Below are 15,776 nucleotides of genomic sequence, written 5' to 3' on the forward strand. Positions count from 1 at the left end.
TTTTAATCCGGGTTTCTATGATGAGTTTATTTATAACCACTGGGTCGATGCCACTGCTGGTGGAGTTTTAATTCACCGAGGGTATCACCAGCCAGTAGTCAGCACTTCTGTGCTGACATGAATTATCATTGATATAATCGTATTTATAAATTAACTGTTTACAAAACTTTTAAACTTTTGAAATACTAAGGCTTTTCTACCTCAGAAATAGATAAGCTGTATTTTGCAAAACATTTCGGAATTTTGGTCCTCAATGCCTTCAACTTCGTACCTAATTTGGCCTTTTCGAGCGTCACTGATGAGTCTTTTGTAGAAGAAACGCGTGTTTGGCGTAAATACAAAATTTAATCCTGGTATCTATGATGAGTTTATTTATTGTAGCTAATTGTTCTGCCACTTTATATATTAATAGTGTTGTTGAATACAAGATAAAATATGTTATAACCAATTTTGTAAAGGAAGCAGGATGCAGAGATTCGTTTGATATTGGGGAATAGCCGTAAGTTCATGCAAATTGCTCAATAACAACAGAGAAAAACGCAAAACAAAATGATTCATAGTTTATTCCTGGTAGATATTCATTTGCCTTTAAACTCAAAACCGAGTTGCAGTATAGATTAAAATAAAAGTAGCTGCAAACGCTGACTTTCAAATGGAAATTTATTTAAAAATGATAATTTATCGAGGCAAGCTAAAAGCTTTTTAACCAAAAATTGTGTATACAATAATTTAGAAAAAAATCTATTCTAATTTAGAAATTATTGTCAGTTCAAAAACATATTTTGACTTCCAATTCACGAAAAAAGATGCTCGATGCAGATGTTATACTAGTAAAACAAATTAAGCTTGGATATTGTCACAAAAATTAAATGTGTAAAATAAGTGATACGTATACACATTTACATGCGTATCATCATAGTTGATGTTTTGATATCGTCATATGTTCCCTTCCAGTGATACCACGAAATCCCTCGAGTCCCTGTTCCTTTATATTGACCATTTAGGTTAGAATAATAACAGCCACCGTACCACCAACTCCCCCTACATGCAACTGCACAATTTCCTCTATTGTCATCCTTTGTACTAAATGTCCTACCGCTATGATAAGTTAAACTGTCACCTTGATAGGACAAATAATAAACTTAAAATTGTGAACAAATACAAACAAATACATCAATGTCATAAGCTCATTTTTATATGGAAAATCAAGCAAATTTGAGAGTTACTTAAATGTGTCAAGTGAAGATTTATAAATATGTAAAAAAAAAATTTCCTCAATTTCTCTGTCCCTATCAACAGATCAAACATGGATTCCATAGTTAGTTTTGAAGCAAAGATATTTTCCGATGTGTAGTTTGATATTCCGGAAACTGTTTTCATGTATTCTAATAGATATAGGAAGATGTGGTGTTGGTGCCAATGAGACAACTCTCCATCCAAATAACAATTTATAAAAGTAAACCATTAAAGGTCAATGTACGGCCTTCAACATGGAGCCTTAGCTTACACCGAACAAAAAGCTGTAAAGGGCCCCAAAATTACTGTGTAAAACCGTTCAAACGGCGGGAAGACCAACGGTCTAATCTATATAAAAAACGAGAAACGAGAAACACGTATAAATTACATAAACAAACGACAACTACTGAACATCAGATTCCTGACTTAGGACAGGTGCAAACATTTGCTGCGGGATTAAACGTTTTAATGGTATCAAACCTTCTCCCTTTTTCTGAAACAATAGCATAACATTACAACATAGAAAACCATACGATAAAATCAATTGGAAGGCTTAAATCAATCAATCAAACCAATCAAAAAACGTAATTTAACACACTATGAAGTTTGTTTTTGTTTTTATTTTATTTTGTGGGGTGAGGTGTAGCTCACAAAGGTCTATCTGCATCTCCAAAAAAAAAAAATAAAGGACTCTTTCCATCATTGTAGGCTAGAAGTCTTCGATGACATGATTTACGTATTGTAAGTTTATTTTTTACTAGTTTTACTCTTTTGTCGTTTTGTAATGTCTATTGTGTTGTGTAAGTTGTTTTTTGCTCAGTTCCGATCTATTTTATTAAGCTAAATGCAACTGATTTTAACTGTGGTGTTTTTCTGTTGTTACACCACTGGACCAGGTTTAAGGTAGGATTTAGTGCTCACACCAACATATTTGATCCCGATTAATAATTAATGCGTTTGTCCCAAATCACAAAACCGTTATTCAGTGGTTGTTATTGGTTAATTTCAGTCGTTTCTTATTCTTGAAAGCCGTACGGTTGTCTATAACTGTTGTTGTCAGTTCATTTGAACTCTGATAGTGTTTCTAATTTGAAATAATACCAAATCTCCTTATGTTTTTCCAAAAATTCACATTCAGCTCAATCACTCCTATTAAGAGTATACTAAAATTTAGATAAAAAAATTACTTATATGTAGATCTTGTCTTGTTGACTATAACTGCTATTTAAACTGTCTAATTTTTTAATCGTTACGATATAAAAGGTGAAAACCCTAAATGGGTAAACATCGTCATTAAAGAGCAAGTACTTTAATCAGTAGTCGGTTGACAATTTCAGTCATGTCGATTTAATTGTAGATCTTTATTTTGGTTATTTAAGTTTCTTGTATCTATCATATTATAATTTATTGGTCAAAAACACAAAACATAAGATTTTTTTATAAACGGGCAATAACTCTAAGAAAAAAGTTTTATAAAGGGATCGGTGGACGATTTTAGCAAATTTGTGTATTTGTCGATCTTTTCTAGTTGATCAGGTTTTGAAATTTAAAGTTTCTATCTATCTGTTATAGTTTTAAAGGGGGGGGGGGGGCCTTTAAAGATAATAGTTAAACAAACCAAATTTAAAAAAAAAGATTTTTCTTTTAATGCGAATACCGAATGTAATAATTCATCTTACAATATCAATGTAAAAAGACAAAAGGCTCTTTCATAGTCTTGTCTTACTACCAACAGCAAGCTATAAAGGGCCCCAAAATGACTTATTGTCTCTTTTACAAATTTTCAAAACTAAATCTGATACACGCAATTGAAAATGAAAAAAGTCTAGCATCTGCAGAATCTTTAATTAAAAATGTGCCACAACAACAGTCTGATACCTTACAAATTAAACGGGAAGCCGTATGTTGAACAACCTTAATATAGCTTCTTACCTGCACTTCCACTATAACCGCTGACTGTCAATTTGTATTTACTTGAAGCGTCACCAAGGACAAAGTGTGCGTATTTAGCATATGCATGTTTTCCGCTGAAGTCTTCTAAATTTATACGTAGTCGATATTTTCCACTATGGGTCAGCTGATTTATTTTTTCATTACCTGAATAAAGCAAGAAGAACATTTATGAAAATGGAAATTTATAAATAAAAAAAAAAAATAAAAAGTTTAATTCTAACTATTACATGTATTATCGCACATATTTGTTGTACTAACACAGACGTTGGCTTCATCGGTTGAAATGCATTTTCGTGCATTTCAAGTGAAATAAAAACCGATAACTTCACATTTTTTAATGTTATATTTAACTTTGCCATAAAAACCGGAGGTTTGGCATGCCACAAAACCAGGTTCAACCCACCATTTGTTTTTTTTATTAAAATGTCCTGTACCAAGTCAGGAAAATGGCCATTGTTATATTATAGTTCGTTTCTGTTTGTGTTACATTTTAATGTTGTGGTGTAGTTCTGCTCTTATATTTTATGTGTTTCCCTCAGTTTTAGTTTGTAACCCGGATTTGTTTTTTTTTTTCTCAATCGATTTATGAATTTCGAACAGCGGTATACTTCTGTTGCCTTTATTTATTTCACTCCTCTCACGTCTTAGAACAACAGGTGTTGTCAAGATATTGTCGATGACGTCACATCAAAGTAAATTCTGAATACGAAGAAAAAGATATAGTTTCTTACATTTTCTCCCATTACGAAGTCAATTTTCAATGTTTTAAAAGAATAACTAATCAAGGAATTCAAATATTGAAAAATATTCAACTCGTGACCGAACAACACTGATAAGTGTCTCATGTACTATGCACATTCGTGAATTAATGTGTTTTTCGGTCACTCGTTGAATATTGTTCTATAGTTGAATTCTTAAATTAGTTATTCTATTATTATCAATATTTTGTGTATTTTACTTTGATAATTTTTGGGATAATTTTTCATATATCATGCTTTCTCGCTTGAGATAGAAAACATCGTCACAAACTAAGGGCGCATGTGGCGTTGTAAGTGTAAGCCTCAATGACATCATATGCAAAATAGCGATCAGCAGAATGTCAAAGGTATATCAAACTCCAGGTTGACTCTTCGCTACATCGCATATCAAGGCTGTCGCCCTTTGATAAGACTGTAGCAGGGAAACAATCGCTAGTTTGACAGACCATAGATAATCTTTTTAATATTACACATTATTTATCTATTATATATTATTATGTTATATATAGAACAGATTCAAGATATATGTAGATATTGTACTGATGTTAAAACAGGTTTTTGCAATACAAAATGAGATTTCGTGAAGCTAACAAAATAGAATTATATCAACCCAAAATGTACCAAATAGTAAATGAATTTCAAGACCATTAACACCTATAAGATTAAAAGAAAGGCTATAATTTTGAAATGGAAATAACACGAACTACATCTTACAAAACGCTAATAACAACACCATTTTTTTAACTGCCTTACTATTGAAAAATATCATGATACGCATGACCAGTTACAATCTATTGATAAGTCATATTCAGTAGAGACATCTTAAGAAAAAAAAAGATGCGATTGTTGATACAAATGATACATATATTTGGTCATCTGTGATTCAGGTAGTCCATAAAGATAAACAAAATCATACTTCCTTCCATAGAACTCTCGGTAAAATCACTTTATTTTTTTTGTAATCATTTGTTTACAGTAACAATGTCTCTTGAATACAAACAAAAAATTAACAAATAACCTCTGCGATACCTTCTTTCTAACAGATGCATTCTGTCTGCTGGAGTGTTGTTTTAATAAAGGAAAATAACAAAGAAACCTAACTCCAAGATAAGATAAAACGAAAATTCCTTATTAAATGGCATAATCAAAAGCTCAAATATATCAAAGGAATAGAAAACAAATGTCATATCCCTGCCTTTGAACACACATTGCCTTATGTATTAAATGGGAATTAAATCTGTGTTAATAGCTAGCTAAACCTTTCATTTGCATGGCAGTAGCATAGAAATTTATTTTATTGACAGCAATGTTTGTGAAAAACAGACATAATAGGTAAATATGTTAAAGGTTTCAACTCCCTCAGGCAAAGTTGGCTTTATATTTATTTGGCTATTTATTTTAAGTATTTTTGACATTTAGCTCTTCAACGGTTTCGGTACTTATACATCTTCGGATTTCAAATGTTTGGCTTTGAGCGTTCCCGATGAAGGTAAATGCACAAAATCAGAGTGTACAACACAAAGTTGTCAAAAATAAAATAATATAAAAAGTAAAAGAAGAAGACAAAAATGTGTGTATTATACAATATTGAATAATATATCATTTTTTTTAACATGTGTTAGATGTTTAAGTACATTATAGTCACCTGACATGCTCAAGCCATGTGACTTGATACTTGGGTCATGTAACCTCAGGGATATTTGTTATTATTTATGAAGTTTAAGGTTTTTATAATCAATTTACTTTTTTCTTTTAAATACATTATTGACTTCGACAACGTATTTTATTTCTGCCTTGAATATTTTAAAGATATCTTTTTTTGTTCTTTTTGAGTCAGAGATATAATATGATTTGTAGATAGAATAAAAATATTACAATCAAAAGGAAGTTAATTTCATAGTAAGCTTCGTCGTTTATTCTATATCCTACCATAAGATTGTCCATATTAAAAATGCTTTCATTGAAACCTATAAAGTTAAGCACGTTCAATATGTCTTATATAAAATCACTGTTGTTACTGCAAGAAAAATAAAAACGTGTTGTTTTCAATATTTAAAAGATTAATAAACAGCAACCAAAATTGTATTATAATCTTAATCATTAGAAAAACTAACAATTATATCAGCAAAGAAAAACGAAATATCATACAGACACCCTAAAGACAAAGCACATAAGCTTTAAAGTAAAGACACGAATTAAAAAAAAAACACAGTATAATAACACAATAGTTTGACGTATAAATACAAAGTCGCGCTAAAGGTTATGCTACTCAATGGCAGAGCAGTCTTTTTATCGTATAATATCATGTACGTGTACCACATACTTTCCTTTATTGATATATTTAAAACAATAAGTGATATGTTAGATTTCATTGATTTTGATGGATGTCTCATGTAAAGCCTCCCGTACATTTCAGGTGAGTTTTGTTTAAATCAATTTGCACAACATTATTGTATTTCAACAATACTTTAATTAATAAAAGAAAAAGCAAATCATTGTGCAAGATGTCTGTTTGTTGTGGAAAAAGTAGAAATTTTGTATTCAATATATTTGATGCTAGAGTTACTGCGAATATTCTAACAAAAACAAAAAAAAAGTACATGTATTCTGCTTTATTTAAGAATGAAAAAAAGAACAAAAAAGTAAATACCGAGTGATAGTGATTGCTTCAACGTACAGAAAGTCAGTTGCTATGGGTAAGGCATTGGAAACTATAAGTTATATTAACATTTTCCAAAAATAGGAAAGTTTAAAAATGTTATGATTACCTAACCAATATTCCGCGTTCAGGTGACCAAAACCATTTTCATATTCCTTCCAACCACGATAGAAACCAGTTTTTCCATTCAGTCTACGCTGAATAACCTGCAAGCAATATGTCGAATAAGTTATGGTGTAAATTATATTGTCTTTTTATCCGAAAATATTCAATATTTTACAAATGGAAAAACTGATGCAAACAAATGTATCACATAAATTCATGACTGATATTATTGAAAGGATATATTCATTTTGCTTTTTTTTTTATATTTGTTTGTAGCCATTCGAACGAATATTACTATAATTTGCATCATTAAAACATCTTCGATATCTTGTCGTATTATTACAGCACACATTTATATCAATATTTCTTCCTATACTTCTAATGAAAACATATTTAACTCTTACATGCTTTCCAACTATCTTTTTTGGGGTTTTATATGCCAAATCATGAAGTTTGACATTGCTTTATTTGTAGGTACCATTTTTATCTTCTTTTTTTTATCGCTTTATTATAATTATTGAAACACTTTCTCAATAATGTCCTTGCATCTGCTCTATCATTTTCGAATTATTTATAGACGAATTTGTCTTTGCTTTGCAATTATTGGGTGCTGTAATGCTGTGCTCAATGAATGATTGTTTATTTCATATGTTTTATTCACACGTTAATTCTGAAAGAACTAAAAATAAAAACACAAGAAATGATTTAGCAAATTAAAAAAGATCTGGGTTTTATGTTTTTTCGTTCAAAACTCATTGCTTTGAGAAAAAATGACTCCAAGATCGAATATCCAACAAGTGTATCGACAACATTTTTCCGTATATTTATAAGTTCTAAATATACTTACAGTCCAATATCCGCCATCAGTGTCCATGTCACAATACACTTTAAAGCTAGAACCACTGTCCGGGAAGATTGTATAAACTCCACTTGTATGTACCTTCTTGTCTAATCCCGAGCAGTCCTTTGGTTTTAATTCTAAAATTTTAAAAATGAATTAATGTTATATTTTTGAATTTTAATTAACAATTGGATATATTTGTATTTGTTACATTCTTATCTAAATATGTAATGCCAATATGTTACATTATAATTCTTGTTATCTGTGATATGGGCTTATCATCAACAAAAATTTAAAAGGTCATTTTATTAAATCTTCGCAGTTGCTAAATAAAACCATCCCATCACACGTAAAACAAATCATACTCCTAAAAAAAAAACATTTTGAAAGTCAATTTATCTGTTGTTATGTTTTTGGTTTTTAGAGCATATATAAGATTAGGCTAAACATGTTTGAAGGCTCTAATCCTCTCCCTAATATGTAATGGCACGAAAGAACACGAACACCAAATATGAGACACAGCAATAAACCGTCGAAACAACAACCTAACAATAATAGGCTCATGACTTAGGAAGGTATTTTGAAATTATGATTAAGTTAAAGATTTTTTTCTGGCACACCTGACCTGTGCAGTGATGTAACAGGACTACATAAAAAGAAACATACAAATCAGTTGCAAATTGCTTAACTTGTCGAGACGATACAAAATAGAAAACGACTTACAAAACGCAGACAGGACAGGCAGGAATTTTATACATACCCACTATAAATAACGTAAAATAACAAAAATATCGAACTCCATGCAAAATATTCTTACAAAAATTCTTTACCAATGGTAAAATCAAACGATCATACAACAAAACGAATAGGGAAACAACTGTAATATGTATGATTTGGTATTGGCATTCCGTTATGTAACAATTGGGAATTAAACCTGGTGAGTTTATGACATTATGACCAAATCTGAATTGTTAGGAAAAGAAGTGTCTTGAGAAGAGAATACTAGGCAAGTTCACAACAACAAGTACTATTAGTAAATTTGAAACTTTCAATCCAGAAACTTGATTCAAAAATTTAGAAATTTTGTTGTGTAAAGGAGTTGTAAACAAGGATGTGCTCTTATCAAAACCTGCTTTAACAACGTAAAAGGTGGTACGGTTGAAATCGACATGACATAAGATTCACGATCTCCTTCATAAATTGGTTGACCTATACGATGTGTCTGTGTTTGAACTTAACAGCCACATGTTTTCACGGTCTAATATATATACATACAAGTTTAGTCGTATGATTGATGATTTGACGGAGTGTTAGTTTGCATGGAAGCTTATGAATAGAAAGCCAGTGTCACCTACCATGTCGACACACCCTGTCTCGTGTATTTTGGATTTAATTCGATTCCCACAAAAATCTTTTGTTTGTTACCTTGATTTATCTCTTCTTTTCAAGATTTGAGCATCGATCAACTATTTTCGCTTTTATATATCAAAATGTTAAAGGCCGTACGGTGACCTATAGTTGTTAATATCTGTGTCATGTTGGTCTCTTGTGGAGAGTTGTCCCATTGGCAATTGTACCACATCTTTTTTATATGATGTAAAATCAAAAATCAAAAATCAATTATGGAGCTCTTCATTTTGCATTATTTACAAAAACAGTTATTGTTCTGTGTAAAACATAATACATACCTTGACAACGCCTTCCTTGATATTTTGATTTACATGAACAAGCACCATTAATAGGTTGACATATGCCAGAGATTGATCTTTGGTGGTCACATTTACAAGGTTGGCATTTAATTCCCATGAAACATTTTGAACTGTCTTTACACTCAAATGTACCATTACAACATCGCTTGAAACATATTCTGGTTTCCACCTTTTCACCTTGACATTTCTTTCCACTTCCCTTTTGTGGTAATATTATGTGTCTAGAGCGTTCCTGTCGCCCTCCAACTCCACATACTTTGCTACAAGCAGACCATGATGTCCAACCACTCAATTTACAGTCTTGCTTTTCTTCCATATCGCAATTCCTTCCAAGAAAATCCTCTTTACATTGACACTGTCCAGTTTCTGAATTACATATAGGTGATACTGATCCCGTAGTGTTACAATTGCAGGGTACACAATCAGATGTTATGTTTTTGCATCTGATATAGCGAGTGCCTTTGCGAGCATACCCTTTCATGCACCTATTTTCAATGTACATATTATTTACTAGATGGAATTGATCACAATGAACATTTGCAGAATGGGCTATTTCTGCACTACAAGTGGAATCCGTTGAAAACTGTATTTGCTCTTTTATGCGCTTTTCAAATAAGCTAAGAACCGTAGAAGAATATGTGTCTAAAACATGGCGAACTTGCAATAATACAGAAAATCCATTTGCCTGCGCAAAATGAAATTGTTTCAAGAGGTTATCTATCTTTGTTTTGAAATCTGATGTGCAAGCTTCATTTTTATTGCGTTTAATGACTTTAGCAAGCATCGATTCTGGCTGGAATGTATCTTCATCACGTCGGTAATTGAGGTATGAGTCTATTTTGTACAATGCTTTTTGCAAATGAAACGCAATTCGCGATAACTTACCCTTCTTGTATTCGTGTGTTACTATTTTATCACATTTCATTATCATTCTCGCATTTGTAATCAGGAAGGTCATACTAAGATATGTATTATAAAACGATCCGAGATCAGAAGTCCTTAAAACATGTTTCTGTATAGCTTCAGTGTTTACTGTTTGAATAGTTTCATAAGCAAACGAAATACACTTCATGGATGCAATTAACAAATTGGTTGCTAATTTAAGATCAATGATATCCCCTGCCTTAGGGACTTGATTCAAGGTCGACATCACTGCTACTGTGTCCATTGCTAAGATAACCTGATTATGAATTTGACAGCTTATTCCATCATAGTACTGTGGACAACAACACATATCACGGTTTTCCATTGAAAGGTGAACACATTTACCATTTTGGCATTTAGCTTTACAAACTTTCTTTGAGGAACATTCTTGCACAACTCTAAGTAATGCGCTTCTGAATCCATACATGTCATGAGTCCAACTACGTATCTGTGATATGGAAATAGTGTTCGTTTTAGCTAGCTTACCATACACAACCATGATTTGTTCAGCTTTAAATAGTTTCAAAAGTAAGTTCGTACCAAACTTCAGAATTGTCTTTTCATTGCAACCTGATGTTTCCTTCACTTGCTGAAGTAACGACATCTTTGAAAACCTGGTTCCATTCAAAGTTGTATGGAAGATGTGCCTATAGTAATCTACGATGTCAAAATCGTTCTTAAACAACTTGATAGTCCACTGCAAGCCTGCCTCACATTCATCTTGGCTTGTACATTTTAATTCTTCCAGTTTCTCCAGGAATCGATTAAGGATTAAAAAGCTAAATTCAATGTTTCTGAGTTCGAAGTAAATTTCTCTTAAATCTCTCCCAAACCCCCTGTCGGTTGTTAACTCAAGTTTTCTGTTGATATCAGTGAATGTCTTTTTCAATTCTTTATAGGCTTTTTGTTCTGTTTTAGGGTTGTACTCCTGGATGAAAGCAGCAAGACTATCAACAGTACCAATAAAATTTGTCAACAAGTTGATTTGGTTTAAAACTTTTGACCTCGGTTTGGTGCTAAATATATCAACAAGATGCTTCCCATCAGCTAACCCAAGTTTGATTTGACTCTTCCATTTCTCTCGTAAAGATATTTCTTCTCCAAAGATAAAGCATCCTATCAGACTCCACAAACAACTGATGACAATGAATAGTTGCATCTTGCTGGAATACAATGTATATTTTCAAAATAAGTATCATAAGTTTACACATGAACACATTCCTATTCATTGTAATGATATTGTACACGAGATCACATTATCATGAATTTTTGTTATCTAAAAGATAGCGCTTCTGATGTTGTTCTTCGTCTCGAAAGTAGTATAAGGATCTTAAAATCGGTTACCTCATTGGCCGAACATATTTATATTTCTGTGTATATGTTGCAATAGTCAAGCACTACCTGCATATGGGACAATTAATAATACAGGATACCTTTGATGTGACGCCACGAAACTTAGATATGATCATTTGAATTCGCCTAAAATCTATTAAACCATTTGGCTAACAAAGTTTCGTTACTTTTTTGATGAACATAAAAACAAAATTCGGGCAGTGCTGCAATCTCACCAGGCTAGTTTATAGTGATCATTGCTAAGTTCAATCTCTTTTCTCAGTCCATTAACATTGTACTTAATAGTATCAGTGTCTATACTAAAACTGTTAATGCATTCACTATGAGTAGATTTATAAAAGATCAAAAGTGTTTTATGTTTTTCATGTGTCCTTCTGTCCCGTAGACAATTATCCAATATCAACCTTTTGATCAGCAAACCGTAAACCATCATTGCCTAAGTAAACGATGAAGTCTGAACAAAAAATGTTAGTCAGGGAATACTACTAAAGTAAACCATTCTCTGAACATACACTTAGAAACAAAGGACGAATTTGTTGCAGTTTAATTAAGCTTTAAAATTTGCAAACAAACCGATAACACGGGCATGTGCACATGAACATAGATTTGACACACAAGATATATTTGTATCGTCTGTGACGCAATATCTATAGGATAGGACATTAATCTGATACAAAGACAGGGGTTTGAGTATGACTCATATTATATATGCAAGCACTGACATCTGTTTTTATTATGACTTCCTTGATTGAAGATTACTACATGTACTTGTAATGACGCATTTAAATGACGAGTTTCAAGTGTTTAAGCAAATCTAGCCCCTCAAAAGTTTTAAGGACGCTATGATGTCTGTGTTGATATTTGATACGTTTCCCTCAGTTTAAGTTTGTAACCCGGGATTCTTTTTCTCTATCGATGTATGAATTTTGAACAGCGGTATACTACTGTTTCCTTTATTGATCGTAATTGAATATCTGTGTCAAAGGATGTGTTAAATTTTTCTCAATTTTTATATGATCGAAATAACTAATCACTGTGTAGCAGGAACTGTGTCCTATGCAAGAGGACATTAGTCACATCCATTTTCTCTTATCAAATTGTTTAACATTTTGACATCCTCGCCCTTTCGAGCCTTTTCGACAACTAGAACAGTCATATTGATCGTACCATATAGAGATTTTAAAAGTATTAAAAATAGAGTGCAACAGAGTGTTTAAATTGCCTCGACCATACGTGCACGGTCGGACCATACGCGTATGGTCCAAATACTCATATGGTTATGAACATATACTTATAGTTGACTTTGTAACATGTATAAAAAGAGATCCCAAAAAGATTCCTAGAGTTTTTTATCTGCAAGATCGCCGAGCAATAGCTATTTTCGGTTTGACCATTGAAAATGACGCAGTATATTAAACATATTAATATGGGGTGTGGCTAGGGTTGAAATGACGTAGAATATGGGGTCTGGCTAGGCTTGAAATGACGCAGTATCATAAACATATTAATATGGGGTATGGTTAGGCTTGAAATAACGTAGTATATCAAACATATTAATATGGGGTCTGCTAGGTTTGCGATGACTCAGTATGTTAAATATATGGATATGGGGTATGGCTAGGCTTCATTTGACGAAGTATCTTAAACATATTAATATGGGGTATAGCTAGGCTTGACATGACGTAGTATATTAAACATTAATATGTCAATGCAAAAACATTTAACCCTATTTACAAAAAGTAATTCATCATGAGAAGATATTTTTGAAACTATTGGATTTGAAATAAAGACGTGTCCCATAAATACATAAATTCAGCTTTAAAAAAGTTCGTACGCGTTATTACCTGAGATTTTTTTCTCCAATGACCTGCATTTTCAATTTCATAGGTTGACAGGTATGAAATCTCACTATGGTATCATCACTATGACCGTTCTAGTTGTCACGTCATTATAAAAAGACTACACTATATAAGTCATATTATTATAATATTATAATAAAAAGATTTAACTAAATTAAAATAAGCAGTTTCAGACAGTTAATTTTATCATTAGTCAAAACTATAATAAACACATTTTATATCGATGGTCATTACAGATTTGATATGACGAGTGACTGGCAATATATCGACTTGGAAAGAGAACTTCCGAAGATTTGTTAATGACAAGAAATGCTATTGCATGCTATTGCATGTACCGTGTGGAATTTCAATATTTTATTTATGAGTAGCCTTTGATCATGAATTATAGAATAAATACATTTTCATGTAACCATCATTGGTTTTTTTTTTAGATAAAGTGTATTGTATTATTGAAACGTTTGTAATGTATATTGAAAAAAATACCTACAATAAAATAGTCCAAATACGCAAATGGTCCGGCCCGTTTATAACCAAACGAGTATATCATAAAAGATTAAATCATTGGTAGGTAATGTTGCTTATATATACATATATATGTGCGTGTATTAATTTTTATCTTATGCCATACCAATTAAAATAATGTTAGTGTTAGTGTTAGTGACCTAATACCATATGTATGGGGTCAGTAAATTCCATATGACACTTTTAAAACTTTATGGGGTAATTTAAGATAAACTGTTCGGAAAACTTTTTTTCTCAATACCATTTAAAATTTTAAGGATCAAAACAAAACCGCCAGGACTGGTCATACGTTTAACATTTATTGCATGTACAAAGTCTGAAATATGACGATCGCTTTCTTTTAGTTCCGAAGGTTGATAAGGGTCACATTTGCCCATGTCAATAGTTATATATTGACTCTCCCCTTTCTCAAATTTTCCTCGGTAATATCGTTACAATTTTGATTTTGAAGTCCTGCAACTTAAGTGTTATTATTTTTATCTTTTCAAACAGCTGTAATTTCTTTACAGCAACGTATGCCGTACATGTACTTCAAAGCATGCTAATGATATCCTCAATTGTGTTCCTAATTTTAGAGAATACTACGGGTGTAGTGGTTTGAATTGCTGATATATCATAAACTATATTTGTTTGTCTAGTAGAAAATGTACGATACTCACCAATTTTTGTTGTTTGTCTTTTTTCAAAAATTAGCTATTCTCTGAATATTGCCACGTAATGTTTCGTGATAATAGTAGCTACTAATTAGTATTTATTTCACCTTTTCCAGGGAGATGAAATTTCAAAAACATAAATATCAATACGTGAGTTTGTAAGTGAAACATTATACTTGTTAGTATGAGGTAAAATACAAAGAGATTTGTTTTTGATTATTTAAAAAATAATAAAAGGTTCTTCAATGTCCAAATTATAAAATCAGGCACATTAATATGAAACAAATTGATGGATAACTGAATATAAATATTGACCCCATGTTTGTAGCAGTCCCGAATATAGAATTGTCTAGTATATTTCTTATGCTGACTTTCCAATTTTCTCTCTGTGTTTTAACTTGAGTTATTTATCCCAGTTCTGTAATGTGTCGCAATTTAACACTTCAAAGTAATTCATCTCATCAGCCTAATATTTGGTGATGTAAACGAACATTTATATTTTACAGTTGTTTTTATAAAAATTATTATACTTAATTATTGAAAATCATGACAAACTTTAAAACATGACTGGATGTCGATTCCATGACTTCACGAGTATGGATAAATACTGAGGAAAGTTTTACGTGTTGATGAAATTCCATACCTGGATAAACCTTTTAATGCATTTCATATAAATTATAATAACTCTATGTCTATGGCATTTATTGAAATGTAAAATTAACCTTCCATTTCAAGCTTGGTATACAAACATTTGTTTTTTTGGGGGAGTCGTCCGAATATTCTCATCAATTTACCTCCACAATAATATGATAAATATGAAATGCTACCATCTAAGATTGATCACAACTCGTTCCTCATAGTTATACTACTGAATTAGACCAAACAAACAGCTCTAGTCATAACAATGTTATATAATTATGTATGAGCCCTAAACTACAAATGAACTCTGTCCGACATGTTTTGTCGTATTACCTGGTCAGCAGTGTTCAATTCTATTCTTCCGATAAGCCAAAGCAAATTAAAGTTAGTCCACTTAGTAAAATTACTAATATTTTGTAATCTTTTTACTGCTTCAGCAATTTATAAAATTTGTATAAATTCTTTTTCTATATTATTCACTCTTGAATAGTAGCTTTACCAATTCATATCTAGGAACAACTTGTACATTTATTGTTCAAGTGTCAAACAAGGAACATTAAATCGA

The 15,776-nt window shown here is 31.7% G+C and overlaps 1 protein-coding gene across 2 annotated transcripts; it reads right to left on the reverse strand.

Annotated features, from left to right (window-relative positions):
• Window positions 1-549: 549 nt before the first annotated feature.
• On the reverse strand, window positions 550-14,644 carry LOC139528200 (uncharacterized). Of its 2 annotated transcripts, none has more exons than XM_071324077.1 (6): window positions 14,579-14,644; window positions 9,241-11,348; window positions 7,559-7,689; window positions 6,716-6,812; window positions 3,169-3,333; window positions 550-1,120 (listed from the first exon to the last, which is right to left on the reverse strand). In XM_071324077.1, exons 2-6 carry the CDS (start codon window positions 11,342-11,344, stop codon window positions 900-902), a joined length of 2,718 nt encoding a protein of 905 aa, XP_071180178.1. In that variant the 5' UTR covers window positions 11,345-11,348; window positions 14,579-14,644; the 3' UTR covers window positions 550-899. The 2 variants fall into 2 exon arrangements, with proteins under 2 accessions (XP_071180178.1, XP_071180177.1); XM_071324076.1 differs by lacking the exon at window positions 14,579-14,644 and adding an exon at window positions 13,383-13,506 and having other exon boundaries at window positions 770-1,120.
• Between the last annotated feature and the right edge of the window lie 1,132 nt (window positions 14,645-15,776).

The sequence above is a fragment of the Mytilus edulis genome, chromosome 6 (genome assembly GCF_963676685.1).
Source record: "Mytilus edulis chromosome 6, xbMytEdul2.2, whole genome shotgun sequence".
Taxonomy (NCBI): domain Eukaryota; kingdom Metazoa; phylum Mollusca; class Bivalvia; order Mytilida; family Mytilidae; genus Mytilus; species Mytilus edulis.

Bases quoted from the DNA above. Each gene is read 5' to 3' on its own strand.
- LOC139528200 (XM_071324076.1), bottom strand. From the start codon at position 13,423: ATGAAATTGAAAATGCAGGTCATTGGAGAAAAAAATCTCAG. The intron at 7,690-9,240 runs GTATGTATTATG...TTAAAATTTTAG, and splicing joins TCAAGGAAGGCGTTGTCAAG to AATTAAAACCAAAGGACTGC. The intron at 6,813-7,558 runs GTAAGTATATTT...TATTGCTTGCAG, and splicing joins CTGATGGCGGATATTGGACT to GTTATTCAGCGTAGACTGAA.